The 22,549-nt window shown below is 44.5% G+C and overlaps 1 protein-coding gene across 1 annotated transcript in view; it reads right to left on the reverse strand.

Moving 5' to 3' along the window:
* The window catches only part of PPM1L (protein phosphatase, Mg2+/Mn2+ dependent 1L), a 57,739-nt gene extending 35,196 nt beyond the window's left edge, over nucleotides 1-22,543 (reverse strand). Inside the window, exon 1 of the mRNA XM_041405777.1 lies at nucleotides 21,965-22,543. Coding sequence (XP_041261711.1) covers nucleotides 21,965-22,363 — 399 coding nt within the window. The 5' untranslated portion in view covers nucleotides 22,364-22,543. The remainder of the gene's footprint in view (nucleotides 1-21,964) is intronic.
* Nucleotides 22,544-22,549: the final 6 nt, after the last annotated feature.

Raw genomic sequence — 22,549 nt, forward strand, 5'->3', positions numbered from 1 at the left:
CACACACAACTCATTGTTCTTTGCTTTTCCTGCCCTCCCAAGAGCCGGGGAGGGTGCCTGGGGCTTGGATTTGTCTGGAATTCCATCAGAGGAGCAGGGGATCCTCAGAGCTGAGGGGAGCTCTGATGGGAGAGGCAGGGCAGGACAATCCTCGCTCTCCTCCCCTGGCAGGACAAAGCTGGGGGCCAGGAGATCACAGATGTGCAGGGAATTCTACAGACAGCCACAAAAGAAGGGATTTATTCATTCAGAAACACGCAGAAAAAAATTAACTGCACTTGGTACCTCTGTTCCACGTTTGTAGGACTGAGGGCTGGAGCAGTAAAACAGGTACAGAAAAAGAAGCTTTTCCAGCAGAGAATAAAGCAGGACTCCAAAGGCACGAGGGAGTGGCACAGAGGGCAGGGCTGGGGGGGATTTTGGGAAGGAATCCTTCCCTGGGAGGGTGGGGATGGGATGGGATGGGATGGGATCAATGGGATGGGTTGGGATGGGATGGGATGGGATGGAATTCCCAGAGCAGCTGCCCCTGGATCCCTGGCAGTGCCCAAGGCCAGGCTGGACAGGGCTGGGAGCACCTGGGACACTGGGAGGTGTCCCTGCCGTGGCAGGGGTGGGATTTAAGGTCCCTTCTTAATAAAACAGTTTTTTCTCTACTGTGGATAAAAAACTTTCCCCTCCCAAATTTGCTGCGGGAACATCATCCCTGGTTTCAAATCAAATGTCAGATCTGGTTTTAATCAACCTCTAAAGAGATTTTTTGTGGGGCAGATGAGGCAGACAAACAAATCCTCCTCCCTTGTGCCACGTCTGGCAGGAGGAGCAGCACATCTCTGAAATATGTGCAGGAAAGAGACCAAATGATGTCATTTCTGTCACTTATTCTGATTTTTTCAAGTGAATTTGTGGGATGTGAAGCTCTTCTTTCCCCTGGGTGACTCTTGGCACTGGGACAAAACCTCAAATCTGGGTTTGACCCAAACAGGGTTGCCCTGGGAGCCTGATCCAGGAATTCCTCCTGTGGGATGAGCCCTGCAGGGAGTGAACATCCCACACCACAGCAAAAAGCACTTTAAAAGCACTTGGCAAACCTGGTTCCACTTCAGGACCTGAATTCTTTTTAACTCCCTTTTACACACATGAATAAAGCAGAAATTAGGATTTCCTCTGTGGAAGTTATTTACAAATAGAATAATCTTAATTGTACTGTCTTTTAAAAAATGGATATTTTTAAAAGATTTAACTATTTAGTTATTTTTATTATTTAGTTATTTTACTATTTAGTTATTTAAATTATTTAGTTATTTGAATTATTTAGTTTTTTTTTTTTTAATAATTACGAAAATATTTCCCTTTTGTTGCACTCTGCCTGATTTTAGTAATAATTTTCATCAGAGCAATCAGGAGTCTTTAATACCATTAAATAAATATCATTGCCCAGACTGATTCCACTGCAGACAGACAAACCTAAATAGACAAAAATTCACCTTAAACCATCCAGCCTAGACAATTACTTTAAAAATAAACAGATTTGTTTTTATAAATAAATTATCCAACCATTGATTAGGTTTAGCCCCTTGGGTTCCCAGACTCATCAGATCAGAGCTGATTTCCACCTATAGCAGCTTCCCCTCACCAGAGAGAGCAAAACTAATTAACACATCTTTATTGTTACAAGAAAATGTGCTGGTTAAAGCCTTATTTAGCAAACTTGCAGCCATTATTAGATTATCTCTGACTTTTCAAGGAGCAACCATCAAATGGGATGGCTGCTTTCACATTAAAGCAATTATAAATTCAGAAATCTGCCTGGGATGATGCCAAACAGGTCAGGAAGCACAAAAAGCCCATTTGGAATTGCACACATTTTCCACTGAAAAATGAAAAGAAATGGGATAGTGAGAATGTGTGAAGTGCCAGCCACGAGGCCAAGAGAACATAAACAAATGGAACAATGTGGCATTTCAGTCAGATGGAAATTACTGATATATTGAAATTATTGATGGATTCAGTATTGGCTTGATGAGGGCAGCAGCTGAACTCCCCAACTTAATTTTATAGTGATACCACTGTCAGTTACACAGAGAAGAGGAATATTGGAGTGTTTTGCAACTGGATCAAGTAAAAATGCTGGAATAACACAGCATGGATTTGATTTATTGGGAGTTTATCATCATCATCCCCTCACTTCAGAGCCCAGCCAGGTGCAGTGACCTGGCACGGAAAGACCATCCCAGCTCCTGCATGGAGCTCTCTATCCCCAAAATTCCCATTCCAGCTCTTCTGGTAGCTTTTCCAGGACCAAAGTGTTTTATTTCAGCCACCCTGTCTCCACGAGGTGCCTCTCACTTCACGAGTTACCACTGACAAAGCAAAGAATAAACCACTTTAACTCTACAAACACCACCCACATCTGAAGCTGCACACACAGAGTTTGGTTTTAAGCTGAGGAGAAATTTCAAATAAAGATTTATTTGAGCAGCCACACACACTGTGAGGGAGGTGCTCCATCACGGAGACCTTCTCCAAGTGCCTTTGGAGGGAGCCACAAGTGCCAGGCTGGGGCACTTCAGAAACACCATCCCAGCCCCCTCTCAGAGCTCTTCATGCCCAAAATTCCCATTCCAGCCCTTCTTTTTCACTGCCAGCTGTTCCAGGACCAATCTGCTCCATTTCAGCCACCCTGTCTCCAGGAGGTGCCTCTCACTTCACGAGTTACCACTGACAAAGCAAAGAATAAACCACTTTAACTCTACAAACACCACCCACATCCAAAGCTGCACACACAGAGTGTGGCTTTAAGCTGAGGAGAAATTTCAATAAAGATTTATTTGAGCAGCCACACACACTGTGAGGGAGGTGCTCCATCACGGAGACCTTCTCCAAGTGCCTTTGGAGAGAGGACAAGTGCCAGGCTGGCACATCCCTGGATGTGTGACAGCCCAGAGCCCGTGCCAGGGAGCCCATTCCTCTGTTCCCAGAGAATTTATGGAGCTGCAAACAGCAACCCTTTGCAAAGCTGTGTTTCACTTGTCTTGCCATGGCTGGGAGGAGAGGAGTGCTGCTCCTCCTGCTGCCAAAATTCCTTCAGCTCCCAAATTCCAGCTTCTGCTTTTAGATCAGAGAGGCCCCAGCTTCAACCCCCCTCCCCAGAAATTCCCTCTCCCTTGTGGGAAATGGATTTGTAGAGAAACACTTGTGTTATAATTAAAGAATAGTTGGCTTCTGATTGTGACAGCGTAAATTGTAACATCTGTATTGTCTCACCCTTCATGTAAGACTGAAAATAGAATAAAAGTTTTTAAATGCCTCTCAGTTGCCCCATCTCTGGGTCAGAAAAGGGCTTAATCCAACACTCCCTGTTCTGTTTGGGAGCCTTGGAATGCTGCTAACTCTGGGATGAATCCTAATGCAGCCTTTGGGGAGATCTGCTGAGCCTTGCCTGTTCCAGGGTGCTTTTAAACCTGCACTGACAGCTGATGAGATCAGAGCCAAGGCAGGCACAGCCAGACCCCTGTGCTCCAACACCACCTGAGCTCCTGCCCACCAAACAGAGCCTTTCCCAAAACACTACGGATGAATTCTGCTGTTCAAAAACCTCTCCACACCTCTGGAGCTGCTGAAGCTTCCCAGAGCTCAAACCCACCGGCAACGTCCAGACCTCATCCAGATCCAACAAAATAAACACAGGGAAAGGTCAGCAGGGAACACCTGGAAATGTCCAGACCTCATCCAGATCCAACAAAATAAACACAGAAAATATACATATTTCCCCCCTTTTTTCCCTTTACTTTTTCACAATTTTTTTACACTCCACTTCAGCAAACTGCACTGTACACCCAGGTGCTGGGGAGGAGCTCCAGGGGTTCTCTGTGCTTGTTCCCCCTGACAAAACAGCCCACAAAGAAGAGCAAACCCCCCAACCCACAGAATTTTTTTGCCTTGAAGAGGCAGTGCCAACCCACCTGCACAAACCAACCTCATTTCCAGTCTGCCCTGCTGGGTTTTTATTAGGACAGCCCCCAGGGGAACTGTGGAATTAGGAATGCCAGCCCCCCCTTTTTTTTTTTTGTTTTTAGCACAGTGGAGGAAGCAAAATCCACGGAGATTTAACCTGAGAGAGAGAGGAAAGTTTGGTGAAGTGCTTTGAGTGGCCAGGAAAAGCAGGAGGAGCAGCAGGGCAGGCAGGAAAATACAGAGTGCTTGGAGCTGGGTTTGGTGAGCCTGGGGAGAAATGCCTGCAAACCCAAAGCAGGGGGCTGGAAATGGGGCAGATTTCCTGGTGACACCTGGAATATCCTGAGCTGGGGTCACCCTCTGCACGCTGGCATTTTCCACTTGTCCTCTCCTGAAATGCTTTTCCACCATTTTCCTTCTTTTTAAAGAAACTACAACTCACACCTCCAAAAATCCACCACAGCCCATGCTGAAGTTTTCCTATTTCAAATGTTCTAACTCCAAGATTCAGACATATTAACTAATATTTATATTAATTATTATTATTAATTATAAATATCTAACTAATATTTACATTAATTCACACATATTAACTTTTTTTTTACTAATGTCCAACATTCCTGCTGCAGGTTTTCTCCACGGCAGGGAAAGCAAGGAGCATCTCTAGCAAAGCATTAATTTCTCTGTTTAAAAACCCTGCCTTGGGAGAAATATCTATTTAATTTCATGCATATTTAAGAATACCAAGTGGGTTTTATGCACCATAAAGAATATTTTCTCCCTGGCAAGGGAGGGTTTTTTTGTGACCAGCACTGGGATATGTTGTCACACTCAGGACACGAGGTGGGAATTTTCTCCCTATTACCACCAGAGGATGAGGGCTGCACAAAACCATGAAGGTTTTTACCTAGGAGAAAGCAAAAAAAAAAAAAAATACATGGGAATAACATCCCATTAATTCTGCCAGGAAAAACAAGGAGCAAGAGCTCATCCCAAGGAGATCCTGCTGCAGACACCTCCTGGAACAGCAATTCTGCTCTTTTATTTATATTGGACTGCTGAGGGCTGAAGGAAGCTGCTTGTCCAGTCAAAATATTATCAAATTACACAAGGGTTTTGTTTCAGGTTGTTTTCATTTCTATATTAAAAAAAAAATATATTAATTTGCAGGCACTCTTGCTCTGATAGGAAGTTCCTCCAGTTTGTATCACAGCTGTGATGGTCATTCCCAAAAAATGTATTTCCATGGGTCCTGGAATGAGATGTTTGCTTGCAACACAGCTGCTCAGTTGATTAAAGAAAAATTAAATGGAAAATTAAAAATTAAAAATTAAGGAAAATGTTTCATCTGCATGATTTCTACAGAGTGGTTTGGAAACTTAAAATAATAATAATAATCATTATTATTAAAATAATAAACTAAAATAGTAAGAATTCTAAGTTCAGAAACTTAGAATAGTAATAACAACATCGTTTTGGTACAGTAAGTAAGAATCAAATTGAGACTGAAAACCTGCAGTTCTTAGGGATTAACAGCCTTTACACTTCAGCAGAATTTTCTCTTCTTCTCTACCCTCCTTCAGTGTGGAAATAATTGCAAGTTTTTCAAAGGTTAGCTTTTCAAAAGGGAAATGTGCACTGAGCTCTGCAATCAGTATTTGCCACGGGATGGTCATTACCTCAAAACAACCCTAAAGCATCACAAGAAACCTCTGTTATTTATTGGGATTGAGGAAGATCAAATAATCAGAGCATGACAATAAAATGAGTATGAAATGAGTATAAAATGAGTAGAAAGTGAATGTGAAATTAGTAGAAAATGAATATCATCACATCCACGTTTTAAAAATTAAACTGCATTATTTCTCTGAAGAGAATTTGTATCTTAAAACAGGATTAGTTCCAAATGGGGGCTAATAAATCCAACAACAGAAAAATGGTTTTAAAGGCTCGTGTTTACAACAGCTACTCAAAATATTTGGAAAGCAAGCTGTGGTTTGCCCCAGGAAGGATCCAAGGGCAGATTTTGGGATCACCACCCCGTTTTGGAGGCAGGAACATCCCAAAGCTCGGCCTCTCACGTGCCAATCCCATTTTTCACTTGGAAGGATTTAAAATAACAAATAAACAAATTTCAAATGACAAATCTTCCAGCCCCTCTCGATAACAGACCTGAACACCAACAATGCCCACAGATTCTTCATCTCCCACGTGGTTTTCACTTCAACCCCTGGCATTTGGCTAAATTCAAACTTTTCAGTGGGACCTCTTGTAGCTGGGGAAATCTCACAACGTTTCCTTGGAGTATTTTTAATTTTTGCCACAGAAATTTCCACTCTTTCTTCCGTAAGGCACCGAGCTTTGTTTAGCTGGGTTTTCCCCCATGTTTTTTTGTTTTGCTGGAATGACACCCACCAGGTTCCAGGGCGTTCCCTGACATCAGAAATTGTTGTCATTCCACTCAGGTTCTGTCAGCCAAGCAAACTCCAGCTGGGAGAACCAGGAGAGGACAGGCAACAGTGCTGGACATCCCAAAAAAAAAAAAAAAAAAAAAGGCAGGGATGAACTGGATCCAGCTGCAGCCTCAGCCTCTTTCTGCCCTTTCTCAGCTCTCCTCACATCCTGGCTAAATCTTGGGGTTTTTTTTGGTCTCCAGGTTCTGTTTCCATCTCACCCAGATCGATGCCCTGCAAGGAAAGCAGCACCAGGATCACGTCCAGGGAGTCATGCATTATTCAGCCAAGATAAATCTACTTTTTTTTTTCCCTGTATGGGCAGTTTGAAAAATGGATGAATTTCAATTTTAGGGCAAAGTTTCAAGCAATCTTTACAAAATGGGAGCAAAAAGTTACTCCAAGAAGCTCTCCCACCTGCAGCTGCCTTGGCACGGCAAGGATTGGAGGATAAGCATCCCTTACAGTCAGTCTGGATACATTTAACGATAAATAAATAAATAAAAAATCAACAGTTTGGGTTAGGAAGGACCTTAAAGATCACCTCATTTCACTAGCCCAGACTGCTCAGGTTATTTCTGAAACAATGCAGATGTAAGAACTGGTTTTACTTTAAAGATGACCCCTCTCAGCTGCTCATAAACCTCTAATAAATGTATTTTCAGGGTAAAAAACCAAGCTGCTTTTACAACAGAGCAGGAGCATTTTGGAGCCCGAGCTGCTGCTGTTCACACCCACAACGTGACCCACAAATGCTTCTCCCCACGCTTCATTCATGAAATGAATTTCCATGCAAATTCCTTGTCCAGAAAAATGCACTGCTAACTGATGAAATCCAGAGACAGTGCTTTGCAAAGTTCCCTGCTCACGCTTCAAAGCCATCTAAATCCAGATTGTAAAATTCCATTTAGAATTCGGTTTTTTGAGACATAAGGATTTAAAAAGCTGCATGTAAAATAAGGAAACCTAATATCCACAGAATGAGTGACTAGTACTGAAATCTCTCACACAGAGCAGAATTTAACCCAGATATTCATATCTTTACCAAAATTCAATTAACAAATGAATTGATTTTGGAAAGGAAAAAGGAAAAAGGGGAAGAAAAGGGGAAGAAAAGGGAAAGAAAAGGGAAAGAAAAGGGAAGGGAAGGGAAGGGAAGGGAAGGGAAGGGAAGGAAAGGAAAGGAAAGGAAAGGAAAGGAAAGGAAAGGAAAGGAAAGGAAAGGAAAGGAAAGGAAAGGAAAGGAAAGGAAAGGAAAGGAAAGGAAAGGAAAGGAAAGGAAAGGAAAGGAAAGGAAAGGAAAGGAAAGGAAAGGAAAGGAAAGGAAAGGAAAGGAAAGGAAAGACTTTAATTATTTCACTGTTGTTTTTACACTTTCCCTCAAACCTCCTTTGGAGTGCTGAGATCTTCAGTGTATTTTTGATAAATGAAGAAGTCAAGCTCTTTTTGTGCTGTCCCTTAACACCATAAATTCTGCAAACAAAAGAGGAAGGCAGGGATCAGCAGCCCCATTTCCAGTGCCAGGTATCCAAGGAATGCACCTGGCCCTTCAGCCCAGCCTGGCTTTGGCCCCTTTGGAATCCACTGTGATTTACAACAGCTCCACTCTTCGCCAGTTGATGCAGGTAAGATCTAATTAAAAAGTTTACTAACTCCAGGAAGTTCAAACAGCCTCAGATATTGAAAATCATCACACCTGAAAGAGTGAATGTTTACATGGACACTTCTGAATGCACAAACTCCAGCTCAGGCAGCTTGTTAACAGCCTGGAGTGCTCCAATATGTCCCAAGAGATTCCCTAAATTTACCTGGACTATTTTTCTACTCATCACATGCAGTGCTGCAGCCTGACCCTTGTGATACAACACAAAAAGGCAAAGAAGTTGCCTTAAAAAAAAAAAAAATGTTTAAAAGTAAAACTATTAACAAAAATTTATTTCTCAAAGCCTGAGAATATACTCTGTGACCTGAAAATGATAGAATTAAAATATTTACTGACTCCAAGAGGTTGAAATGGCCTGGGATATTGATAATAGTGACAATTATCACTCACCCCTGAGTAAGTGAAGCCAGCACTGGCCTTGCACCTCGTGCAGAAGGGCAGGGCACAGTGACAATTCCACATTTTCAGCTGCACTTGCTGCTCCCACAAATCCCCAAGGAAAGAAAGGGATGGGAGCTGAGCTCCCAGGATGGGGCCACCTGCAGAGCCACGAGAGCACAAAAAGCTTTGCTGGAGGCTTTGGATGCATTTCCCTGCCCTGAACGCTTTCCTGGCAGGCTCTTGAACCCCTGACATTTCAATAATGCCACCCCTGGCTGGAGCAGCTTAATGAGTGCAGGAAAAAAGGCACCTCTGATGTGTTTTCAAACTGATTATTGGGGAATTGAGATGCTCTGGCAGCCCAGGGCTGAGTGTGAGCTCATTCCTACCACTAATTACTTCTCCCTACAAAATATTTACATATTTGCTGCTTTTGACCATTCATTATCTTTTTTTTTTTTTTTTTTCCCTAGCATGTCACCAATTCTTGCAGCACAAAAATAATGCCTGTAGGTTCTTTCCTGTGGTGTGGAGTTGTCTAAGCTTCAGGCAATAATAAAATCCTGTTCAGCTTTCTTCATTTGATTTCCTCTCCTCACGTGGCTGTACAGAGGGAGGATAAAACACAGGCAACCTCACCCACAATGTAATTAATTTAATTTCTTGTTATTGTTCCCAACCCGTCCCTGGTCACCTTGAAATGCCCCTCACTGCTAGCAGCAGTTTTCTTGCAATACACAACTTGAATTCAAGACAGGTCAGGAGGCTTTAGATGTTTTATTAAGGTAACTTTGAAAGTGAAAACCAAAAAAAAACCACTTAACTCGATCTGGAGCGTTTTCATCACAAGAATAAACCCTGTTATGTTCCCTAATTTAACTTTTTTTTTCCCTTATTTAAATCAGAGCACACTGCCCACATCCCCATTCTCTGAGGAGCTTGGCTCTTGGATCAAAAGCTTCCAGGAGAGTTTTAGTTTTTCCAGGGCATGTTTTTAAAGTCCCAACAGCAGAAAATGAGAGAGAAGAAAGAGCTCAGCCCCAGGAACCCACCCTGCAGCACCTGCAGCCTTCAGCCGAAGGCAACACTTTGATTTCTTGCACATTCTCCTTTGTGCTGCTCCAGAGAGGGCAAATTATTCCAAATTTTCAAATGCTGCCTGCATGGAAAGGCTCCTGCTGGCAAGGAGAGGGAACACCAAGTCCTTTTCCCGAGGAACAGGTGAGCACAGGGGTGATGCTCTCAGAGGGAAGGGCTGAAGTTCTGGGGTTAATTCACTTTTGGGTGTCCAAAACCACCACAAAAGGAAAAGACTTTACTCTTCATAAAGCAAAAGACTTTACTTGTTTCACTGCTGTTTTCCAAACTTTCCCTCAAACCTCCCTTTGGGCTGCTGAGATCTTCATTTTTGATAAATGAAGAAGTCAAGCTCTTTTTGTGGTGTCCCTTAGTGCCATAAATTCTGCAAATAAAAGAGGAAGGCAGGGATCAGAAATCCCCACTTCCCCACCCTTGCCTGGCTATTTAGATCACTTTTTGAACGAAATGCACCCAAAAAACATTACAAAGAGCTCAGGGTTTGGCCCAGGTTCAAACCAGGTTTCTCATTTTGGTGTGAAAAAACCACCCAGATGCACGATCTGGTATGAGAATTGAGGCTGCCCTGTCTCAGGTGCCATTAATTTCTTAATAATCCCATTAAACAAAGAAGCTGGGGCCTGCAAAGCCCAGCAGGAAGGTGCTGGTGTCACATTAAATAACAGAAGGCACACAGGGGGAGTCTCATAAAAAGAAAAGGAGCAGTTGCCTCTGGGAGAAAACAAGAGAGGGGCTACAATTTTCTGTTTTCAGTTGTGTTCCTGACTTGTATGAGAGCAGCCAAGAGACATAAGCAGGAACTGGAGCCTGTAAAATGAGCTGGAAATACCTGTTCACAGAGATATAACATGTTTTTGTGACCCACTTTTGAGAGACTTTGAATCAGAGGCCCAGGGAGGTCAATTAAAGCCACTGAGACAGAAAAAAGTGCAAAGTTTTCAATTTGTGTATTAAAAAAAAAAAAAAAAGTCTCAATTGAATGGTGTTTGCCACTGGAATTGTATTTAGCTCTCCTGTCAATTGGAGGTGCTGGGAAGCTCAGCAGCAAAACATTCCAGTAAAAATATCTCTTTTCTATAACAGGTTTGAGGTTATTCCTCTCCTATTCTTCATCCACACCATCTTCCCTCCCCGTCAGGTTTTTCCTTAATAAGATGGACACCACTGTGCCAAAAAGGCTTTTAAAACCTGCACTTGAGACAAGTCCTTCCATCTGCAGCTGGAAACGCTTTCCTGGGCCCTTCTGCCGTGGCATCTGGGGCTGCCTGCAGTTCAGCTCTCACAGGAATGTTTACACGGACACTTCAGAACAACACAAACTCCAGCTCGGGCAGCTGAAAAGCCTGGAGTGCTCCAGTAAGTCCCAAGAGATTCCTTAAATTTATTTGGAGTGTTTTTTCTACTCATCACATGCAGCGCTGCAGCCTGACCCCGCGTGCAGCTACTGCCCAGAGCTGTGATACAACGCTAAAAAGGAACACAAGTTGCTTTCTTTTATTTTTTTTTAGTTGCTTAAAAATAAAAGTATTAACAAAAATTTATTTCTGAAAGCCTGAGAATATACTCTATCACCCTAATGTGATAATTAATTAGAATTATAGATGGAAACAGCACATATTTGTCTTTGAAGGGTAAAGAAAAATAGTTATTGAAGTGGGAACCAGGTCCTAGGAGTTTCTCCTAAAAGCAGGGGAAAAAAAAGTGTGTTTTTTAAAAATAATTGCTTATTTTGCCATCATTCTCTTTGAAGATGTGGTTACCTTAAGCAGAATTATCTCCAATTCTTGTCTGTCTCTAATTCCAGTTATAAATGAAGTCTGAGGAGAAGGTTCCTGATCTCATCACAGTATTTGGCTTCTCATTTAGCTTCTCATTCTGCTTTTATTTACAGTAATAATATCCACAAAAAAAAAAGAAAAAAAAACAGGGAAAAAAACCCAACCTCACACAACTAAACACTGGTAGTAAATACCATTCTGCCTCAATGCAAAATAAAAAATAATGTGAATATATCAGGGTACGTAACAGCTAAAAAAGAATTCAGGTTGATGATTTAAATGTTTGTCAATTTAAACCATCCAGAAAGTGCTTATTTAAAGCACTGATTGAAATAATTCTATCCCGGAGGCAGGAGATTACTCCTGCCCTCAAAGTTAAAAATAATATCCTCATTAACCTCAGCAACAATTTCCTAATTGCCAAGGATTACAAATCTTTCATGCAATGCTCATCCTCTGAGAATTCCGTCATTGCTTCACTTCCCAAACCGCTCCTGCGACTGCAGGCTTTCAAAAAGTCAAACTCCAGGGATGGTTTTTACATGACAGCATCAAACATTCAGGAAAATGAGGGTGTGGCACCCCAAATTCTCTGCAGATGAAGCAGAGATGAATTAATGTATTATATATTAATATATAATAAATATATTAATATTTATGGGGGGCTGCCTGGGGCTCTCCTCTGCTGGGTGATGCCAACTGGCACTGGCACCATGGAGCAGGCAGCTGCTCCCACTCTTTGTTCCCTCTGTTCTGAGCAACAGCAGCTGGAATTTGTGCCAGCAAGGCAGAGATGTGGCAGAAACAAAGAGGGCAAAGTTTAGTGCCCAAAACACCCGGGGTTACCGCACTGGAAGGGTTTTTTGGAGAGCCACAAAGGAGTGCTGCCAAAGCAGGGGGTTTGCTGCTTCCCCCTGCCTGCAACGAGGGAAAAGCAGGATCATCCTGAGCCAGGAAGCCACCAAAATAAATACAGCACCAAATAAAACGAGGATCATGCTGACCCAGGAATCCCCTAAAACAAATCCAGCTCTGAGGGTGAACCAGGATCATCCTGGCACAGGAATCACCTAAAACAAATCCAGCACCAAATAAAACCAGGATCATGCTGACCCAGGAATCACCTAAAACAAATCCAGCTCTGAGGGTGAACCAGGATCATCCTGAGCCAGGAATCCCCCAAAACAAATCCAGCACCAAGGGTGAACCAGGATCATCCTGAGCCAGGAATCCCCCAAAACAAATCCAGCACCAAGGGTGAACCAGGATCATCCTGAGCCAGGAATCCCCCAAAACAAATCCAGCACCAAGGGTGAACCAGGATCATCCTGAGCCAGGAATCCCCCAAAACAAATCCAGCACCAAGGGTGAACCAGGATCATCCTGAGCCAGGAATCCCCCAAAACAAATCCAGCACCAAGGGTGAACCAGGATCATCCTGAGCCAGGAATCCCCCAAAACAAATCCAGCACCAAGGGTGAACCAGGATCATCCTGAGCCAGGAATCACCTCACACACAAATCCAGCCCCTCAGGTGCTGGATGGATTCCAGCAGTTTGGCATCTCCCACCAAAGTGCACATCCCTGAGTTAACTCCACTTTGGGGAAATGGGATTCTCTCCTTCCCAGGGCTGCTGCTTCTCTCCTCCTTGGGAGCTGGAGACAGGTTTTTCCTACTTCTCCTGGTCTGATTCCCCTTTCTCTCCACATCAATAAAGGGCCAAACTTCAGATGGGATTTCCCTTTTTTCACCAACCTTCAGCCAGGATTTCCCTTTCCTTCCACACCAATAAAGGACCAAACTTCAGCTGTGGTTCCCCTTTTCTCCCACAACAATGAACAGCCAAACTTCAGATAATTAGGAATAAATATCCAAACAAAAATTAGTTTTGTTTGGTGGGATTATCCAGACTGTTGCCCAAATTCCCTTCTTCCCAGCAGAAATAAAACCACGGGAACCACATCACATATATGCCAGGTTAAAAAAACCCAACACGAAAAACACCTTCTGCATCCTACATAATGTCCTAGACATCTCCAAAACCATTTGAGCAATTAAAAAAAAAGCTATAAAAATCAGAAAAAAACCCATTCACTCTGCAAAGCAGCAAAGCAGATGAAAGCTCAGGGGTATAAACATGAAGAACACTAAAGAGACAAGCATGTTCCTTCTCCCCTTCCTCCTACTCCCACACTTCATTCCTGAAGCACACAGCCTTGGACAGAGATTTTATTTCATGCCAACCACAATCAGATATTTCAATACCTCAGTGTTTGTCTGGAGGGAGCACACATTCCAGGGAAAATGCAGTGCATGCAGAGATTACCTGGAAATAAATCACATTCCCTTTTAAAATGAAGTTTAAAGAAGTGGCACAGCACAGAGCTGTATTATGGGCCACACACTTTCCCTCAGAAGAAATGTTTCACACCCTCCAGCGGTTTTCTTTCGGGAAGAGAATGAAAAAGTAAAGAGATTTATCACATTAAAAAGCATATTGATTGAAAGCAGTGCTGTATGACAGCTTCAGCTATTATACCAGAACTTAATAAAATCAAATGTTTACCCCTGAAGGGGATTCGGAGGAAAAAAAAAAAATCAAAAAGGCTTTATCAACACTTATGACAATGAGCAAATTTGCAAGGGATAACATTTTGGTGCTGCAAGTAAATGCAAATAAGAGCTCATTTCTCCAGGGGAGCTTTGAGGTTTGCCCACACGAGGAGCCGTGGCTAATTGCGATGTGGCTTGGCAGTGAAAACACGTCCTGTGATTGTGTGGCTGGAGATGTCAGCTGCTGCCACAGCTGGGGAGCAGGCAAGGTCGCAGATGATGAGAGCAGGAGATGTTCCAGCATCACAGGCACTTTGTAGGAGCAGCAGGACAGTCCTTTGTGCTGCCACGCTGCTCTCGGGGCTTGCTGATGGGCTTAACCCAAAGAATGACACTCCTTCCTCCCTGCCCTTGTCCCCTTTGCTCATCCTTCCCTCCCTTTGTCCACTCTGCTCATCCCTTCTTCCCCTCATCCCTTCCTCCCTCTGTCCACTCTGTTCATCCCTTCTTCCTCCCCCTTGACCCCTTTGCTCATCTCTCTCTCCCTTTGTCCCCTTTTCTCATCCCTCCTTCCCCTGCCCCCTTTTCTCACCCCTATTTTCCCCTGTCCCCTTTTCTCACCCCTCCTTCCCTTGTCCCCTTTTCTCACCCCTCCTTCCCTTGTCCCCTTTTCTCACCCCTCCTTCCCCTGTCCCCTTTTCTCACCCCTCTTTCCCCCATCCCCTCTCCCACCACCCTGATCCCAAGATCCCAGCTCCGTGTATCCACCACAAGCTGCTTTTCTGGGATGGCTTTTCCACAGGAGCAGAAAGAAAGGTGGATTTCTCCTCCATCCACATTATTTGATGGCAAACCACTCCAGACCTGAGAGCCTGCTCTTAACAATGACCTTCTGTTCTTCCTGGTTTTTAGCGGGACCAAAATATTTCCCTTGATCCTTCCTGGATCAGGTCTGATCTGGTCCAAGCTGTATTTGCCATATAAACATCAATTTCATGGTGTAAATGAGCAGTTATTTCAGTTAAAATTTACCATTCTCACCAGTCTTACTTACCCTGAGTATTTGTCAGTATCCTGGCGCCTGCAAACCTTTCTTGTCTTGTAAACTGTAATGAAATTTGCATTTTTTCAAAGCTACGCTGCTTTCAAATGAAACCTACTTTTGGCACGAGCTTTAAACTGCTTTAATAAAACCACCAGTGTTTAACATTGAAGTGTTAAACACCAGCTAAAAAACAGGAGTAAAAGCAGATAAAACAGCCCAAAAGAGAAAAAAAAAATCTGCAGCTTGTTACAACTCCTGATTTTACACACAAATGACAACAGCCTGGAGATCCAGCAGGGACATTTTTGTCAGGATGAAAACTTCCTTTTGGGATTGCCTTATCTGCATCCTTTGCTGTTTCCTGACCTTCTGGGTGAAGTGAAACTCTACAGGCTCATAAAGAAAAAGGGTCATTAAATGTTCATGACCTTCTCCTACACGGGAGAACTCCTGGGCTGGGGTTGAGCCAGAGGAACTGGTCTGGCCAGCTGGGCTGGGATCTGGGGAACCTGAGCAGCAGCAGGAGCAGCCAAAGGGAACCTGGAGCTCCAAACTCTGTTTTACGGCACACAATCCATCCCAGGAGGGCTGGAATGGGCACAGCTCCTTGGGACACAGCATTCCCTGAGGGTTTGTGGGATGAGGGACTGAAGTGTGGCCACAGGACCAGCAGGGATGAGGAATCGGAGTGAGGAGTCTGTGCAGGACACAAAGCAGGGGGTGCAGTAGGGTCCAAAGGGTGCTGACTTCACTGAAACTTGGAGAATTTACCAAATATTGCAGTCAAAAATTGGAGCAAGAGGCGTGTTACTTTCTGTGCATAATTAGAGCAGCTGCTGCCCTTAAATTAGGTTTGGGAAGTCTCCCTGCAAGGGCAGAGATTCAAAGCAGGAGGAGCACACGAGCATTTTGTTCCTTTTCCCAGATCTGTCAAGGCTTCTACGCTGTGCTCTGAGGGAAGAGCAAGACCTGAACCTTGAGACTTAAGAAAAATGAGTGCCGGGTGCCTCTGGATTGCCTTTCCTACAATGGTTTGGGGTGGAAGAGACCCTAAAGCCCATCTCATCCCATGGGAGGGACACCTCCTACTACTGCAGGATGCTCCAAACCCTGGCTTTGGATACTTCCAGGGCTGGATCCCAAAACCTGGCTGATCTCACAGCACGATCCCGCTCATTTCTGAGCAGATCCACGTGTCCAAAGGCTCCTGGGGCTGAGGACAGGTGGAATTTCACTTCAGTGCAGGCAATACCTGCTTGCTGAGGAAGACACAAAACCCCAGATGAAGAGGGGCAGGGCTGAAAAGTCCTGAGAAAATGAAGAAAAAACTGAGAAGTGCCAAAAGCAGCGCATGGGAATCCTGCCATGAGCATGGGACATCCCCAGAGTGCCAAAACTGCTGCAGGAAACTGCAGCCACCAGCAGAAACCAGCCAGCAGCAAAACACAGCAACCACGTGCCAGGAGATTGTTTCAGAAGTGAAACTGCCAGAAGCCAAATCACAGTTTTAAGGCACAATTTACACCGTAAATATTTGGGTTTCTAGCAAAAAGGGAGGGAGGAGAAATCCTACTCTGCTCCAAAAGAGCTGCTGGAAACACCACATTGGAGGCAGAGCAATCTGCTGGTTTTAACTAACCCACTTGACAGAGGATGTGAATTTTTTTTTCTCTCACTCTATTAAACACAAAAATATCCAAACTCCTGAGCTATGGAACAGAAATTATTAAAATCCCACTGCTCCAAGATTGTTTCCTCCCCATCCACGGCAGTTCCCAACAGGAACACGTCCCGTGGAGGAGTCTTGAGTTCCTCAAGTTCATGGGGAAAACTTCAATGACTTTCATAATCTGAAAGCATCTCACAATCAAAATTGATTTCATTAAACCAGTGGCAATCTGTTGGCAGCGTGAGAGGCCAGACAGGAAAACACCGATTAAAACAAAGCTGGCAAAACACATTAAAAATTAATTGACTTCTTGATTTTTATCAAAATTGAAAAAAGGCTCAATCCTACACCCAATGATACAGCCCTGAATGGCAGCATTTAAAGTTCCTCCTTCCAATTACAGCTTTTTACAGCATTTTAATCAATTTTTGTACAGCGAATGAGCGTAGAGCTGAATTGAATCAGCATGGTGTTGTAGGGCGAAAATCATAATCCTAGGGCATGATGTGCAAGAACAAAACTTAGATAAACTAAACAAAATGACAGGAATGTTCCTGTAGATCATTTTTGACTTGTGTTTTAGGCCACTGGAGGGGAATTCATAAGCAGATTTGGGACTTGCCTATCAACATGACCTCACCTACGTAAATATTTATTCAAAGGTTTGGGCACTGGATTCTAGATCAGAAACCAAAGGAAATTACTATAAAAGGAAAACCTTGCTGGCAGTTTAAAATCTGAAAACCCTCAAAGACTTCTCCTTACAACTGGGCTGTAGCATCCAGAGAAACTCCAAAGCCTTTGTTTGATTTATTCCTACCTTTTATAAAATCCCAAGCCATCAATCCTGAATGGCCTCGACTCAAAAGCCTGATAGATAAATTTTCATTGCTGAGATTGCTTAAGTAGTTCAGCATCGCAGGGATGGGGCAGGAATGAGAATTAGCAGATTAAAAAAAACACCAAAAAATGAACTCAAATGGTAAATTTGGCAGCTTTCTCTTCTTCCAGCACAGCACAAACACCTTCTGCTGTCAGGATCAGAGAGCTGGACGGGAATGCACAGCAGGTTTGTTCAAACACAGCTGGCACAGTGCCCTCTCCTCCAGGCCTCACCTCAGCATTCCCGTTTCCACAGCGTCACACGAGGCTCCTCAGGACTCTCCACCATTATCTCCTGACCTTTCCCCTTTTTTCTATTTCTTTTCTGTGTCTTTCTAAGTTAATCAGTAACCAGAGATTTCTGCCAGCACTTGGGGCTGCTGATATCGAGGTCCTGAGCCCCACGGAGCCACTTCCACACCGTTCTCTCCTTCCCAGTTCCTGCTCCCCAGCCTTTCCCTGTGCTGGGAATAAAAAATAAAAATAAAAAGGTGTATTTGCCATCCTAAAACACTGGCTCAGCAGCTCCAGAGCCCAATTATTCCAGGCAGAAAAAGCTCTTACCTACAGCTACACATCATGAGGGACAAGTCCTGCCATGTCCCTGTTCGGGAGGTGGAGGGAAATAAAAAGAGACATTTTTTATGAGACAGTTACTGAGCTGTAATTTCCCACATCCGTTTACAACTGCAAACAAGCCCAGGCAGGGGAAGGTACTATCTATTACCATAATTATTTTTAAAACCTTCACCCCACAGGGTTAGGAAAAAACCAATGATTTACAGCAGAGCCGTAACTATAAAACTGCAGATGGGAGCTGAGCTATTTTGCCCTTGTCTAATGCTGAGATCTCATTAAACTGCGTGCTTAAACCTGAAATATTTGAGAGTAAATGGTAGTTAAAATAGGGAAATCATTCTCATTAAGCAGCCAGCCTTTCCTCTGCTCAGCTTCCCAGCTCATCATTTGTTATTTGGTCATTTGTGGAGTTTGACGCTGTTCCATCTTCCAGCCTGGACAGCCCCAAAATTCCTAAATAAAGGAAAAAGGGCAAGGGAAAAAAAAAAAAGCACTCAAGCAATTTTTAAACCTTAAAAATAAGCTGATGAGAGAACAGAAAATTTGTTCTTTTAGAAGTTCAATCACCTTGAAGGGTGATCCTTTGGCCAAAGTCATTCAATGAGACAACAGGCAGCAACTCTTCTTTATTCTTTCTAAATCTAGAAAGGTGAAAGGAAGATCTAGAAAGGTCTTCTTTGACCTCTACCCGCTCTGCATCATCATTATTATTATTACTATTATTATTAATCATCATCATCATCATTATATCTCCAAGAAACTAACCTTTAATAAAAGTAGTTTCTTCAAGAAACTAAGCTTCAATAAAAGATTGCACTACACACTCCACATCCAATTTTCGCTCTGAAATATTCTTGCCTTGCAGAAGTTACTGCAGCAAACCAGAGCATTAATAAGTATTTTTGCTTACTCCTTTCTCAAGCCACCCACAAAATCCAAAGCAATGTCTGCCAACCTACCCAGGCTAAAACTGGAAGCTGGAAGAGGAAGTGACATAAGAGAAAAGTAGAATTTATGCAAAATGTTGGTGATATGAAAGCTCAGAAATCTTCATAAATTAGCAGTGCACAGTAATTGGAGCTGCTTGAATCATGCTCCTCCATCCTTCCACTTGAATGGGATATGGCAGGAAGTAATTAATGGAGACAGGCTCCCTTCCATGTAGCCGGAAATAACCTGGCATCTCATTTCTGGTATTGGCTGTTTGGAAAAACAAATTTCTCCCCATACACACCAGTTTGTTTCACACGTAACCCCAGGGATCAGCTGTTCTTTATTCTTTAAATATACATAAATAAATTTAACGGGAGCCCATATGGAAAATTTAACCTTCACAAAGGCTTCGCTATGTGCGTAGATGAAGTGTTTCACAGAGTATTGGATGTTTAAAAAAAATTAAAATAAATGAAGACATACAAACCCCTCATTCAAACAGAGACTTAAAATGTAGTGTTATGTACTAAGGATTAAATAAGAGCATAAATTTTTATTTCTTCTCCCTTGTTTTCTACCCAAAATTACAAAACCTCTTTAGAATAAACTCCATTCCACATTATATATTTTTTTTTTTCTGTATGCACATCACGCAGCTCATGTTCTTCTGAACAGTTTTACCTAAAATTTAAATCTTGAAACTAATTAGGTCCTCAACTTATTTTTGTAGGAGTAAAGGCCATGAAGAACACTTAGGATTCCATTATGAATAACAGATGCGAGACAGATACATTTATAAACCACTAAATTTAGAAAGATCTGTGGAGAGTTCTGCTGAACCTTTCAAAATTAAAAACCTCCCTGTACTTTGCCACTGAATCCATCAGAGCAAGTTCTGAGGAAGCGGAATACAAAAGGCCAGTGAGTTTTCCACGGATCCCACATTAATGCATGCCATGGATGGAATTTCAAGATGCCCAACAAAGCAGGCAATATCCAAAAGGCACATTAGCTAAATGCCAACATTCCCTGTGTTAGTTGGGGGTTATTTAATACCCTCAGCTTGCCATCTCGTGCAGGGCAAGCTACAAAATTAATGAAAGAAATCAGATCCCCCTTTCACCCTGGATCCCACAGCCTCGGAATACTCTGTTTAAAAACAGCACTCAGATACATCCCCAATTGTTTGGGCTGCTCGGTTCCCACAAGGAAACTCAGCTTACACAAAGGCAGAGCCCCGGCACCTTCCCTCCCGGGCACAAAGGAGCCAGATGGCCCCACTGAACTGCTCAGGGCTCCTGTTCCTCTGGGAAAAGCTGGGAATGCTTTGGGACACAGGGACATTGCCACCCGTGCTCCATGGACACTGCCACTCGTGTTCCATGGACATTGCCACCCGTGCTCCACGGATATTTCCACCCTTGTTCCATGGACATTGCCACCCATGCTCCACGGATATTCCCACCCTTGTTCCACGGACATTGCTACCCTTGCTCCACGGATATTTCCACCCTTGTTCCACGGACATTGCCACCCGTGTTCCATGGACATTGTCACTCATGTTCCACGGACATTGCCACCCGTGTTCCATGGACATTGTCACCTGTGCTCCATGGACATTGTCACCCATGTCCATGGACATTGCCACCCACGTTCCATGGACATTGCCACTCGTGCTCCTCCAGTGCCCAAGGAACTGGCCTGAGAATGCCAGGAGGAGCTGGCACTGCTGTGCCCCACCTGAAATCGGACACAAAAAACACCCCAAAACAGGGCTCAGCATTTTTTATGAAGCTGGCAATCCTCAATATCCAAAGAGATTGTGTTAATTTAAAGGGGGAAAAACAGGTGACACTGTGAGGAGAGCCCAGGTCCCTTCCCAAGCCTGGCAGCGGTTCCCGATGCTGAGCCCAGGGCCTGGATTTTCCAGGAGCCCTTCCAGGTTTAGCAGGGCAGCAGCTGCCACCCCTGTGCCCCGTGAGCGTCTGGGCACTGCCAGAGCCTTTCCAGGAAGGATCTGGACTCTTGGATCTGGGGGAGCAGCTGGAGGAACAGCCTCTCTCACAGAAAACCCCCAACATTTCTCCCCATCACCCCAGCAGGTTCCCTCACACCCAGCTGGAGCTGCCTTGCCACACAAGGACAAACTCCTCGTCCTTCCCCACAGTTACGAAACGCGTGCCTTGTGCCACGCCAAAAGCTGCGTGGCAGCACCACATCCTAAAGGCAGAGGAAGCTGCAGCTCCAACATTTGTCATCCGCAGCCCACGGAACATCCCAATCCTCAGCCTGGCCAGCGAGGTGGCCCGGCAGCGAGTGCCACCATGCCAGCTCCGCTGCCTTCCCAGCAGGGCAGGGACAGCACGCTTTAGTGACATGAACTCCACACAATTCCCAAACACCGCGCTCGTGCTGGGCTCGCTCCCTGGACTGGGAATTACCCAAAGCACATTTTACACACACACAACACACACTTCAGCATCCTCCAGCAGCGCTGCTGTTTCACCTCTGCCGAGGAGCCCGGCTCTGGCCGGGGGAGAAGCCAGCCCGCTGCCAAAATCACATCACACCACACTTGGCTGTAACAAAAGATGACTCCGGGGAGTTTGTGCTCATCATCGTTATTCCACGCACGTCAGAGCCACCTCCAGCAGCCTTCCCTTCAATTAAACCTCCACTACCGCAAAGGGCAAAGGGGGTAGAGACACATTTGTGCCGCGCTGAGCCCGGAAGGGGCAAGGAGGGATAAAGGGAAGGGAGGATTACACAGCCCTTTGTATTTTACAGACATCCACCTCCCTCCAAAAAGCAAGGAAATCCCCTCCCCACAATGTACAAGACAACCACACAAACCTGGTGGGTGAGAACACATCCGCGCCTTGCCTTGGACCATCCTCCCTCCCGCAACACCCCCCCTTTTTTTTTTTGTTTGGTGTTGTTGAATTATTGTTTTTTTCCAGCTGAGCACTTGCCTCTCCTCCGTGCCCATCAAATATCCCGAAGATGGAGGGGTGAGTCTTGTTCACCAGGTCGGTGATTACTTCGAACCTGTCCTCCATGTGATCCCTGCGGCCTTGGATGGAGTAGACAGCCACGTTGTGGCTCTTGAACTCCCAGGTCTTGGAGAACTCAGCGTCCAGCACGTCTAAACCCCCGAGCCTGTCATTCTGCATGATCTCGGCCACCTTGCCCTTCACCATCTTCACCGCATCCCTGCTGGACTTAACAATGGTTTTCACCTCATCCGTGTGGAAGAAATAACTCCACAGGGCCAGGCTGATGCACAGCAAGAACAGGGTCTCCGGTCTGAGCAAGAAGTAACGCATGATCCGACCCAGCAGAGACAGCAAAGTCATTGTATCCTCTATCATTTATTATCGCGACCGTGTCTCCCCACACCATGCAGCGGGGCGGCTCCGAGCCCGGGGCCGCTCGCTCAGTGCATGCTCGGCCGGCCGGGCAGCGCCGAGCCCCGCGCTCCGTTCCGCTCCGTTCCGCTCCGTTCCGCTGCGGCTCCGCTCCCGCTGCTCCCGGCGGCCGCGCCCCGGCCCCGCGGC

The sequence above is a fragment of the Onychostruthus taczanowskii genome, unplaced genomic scaffold (assembly GCF_017590055.1).
Source record: "Onychostruthus taczanowskii isolate IOZ18803 unplaced genomic scaffold, ASM1759005v1 scaffold24, whole genome shotgun sequence".
Classification (NCBI taxonomy): domain Eukaryota; kingdom Metazoa; phylum Chordata; class Aves; order Passeriformes; family Passeridae; genus Onychostruthus; species Onychostruthus taczanowskii.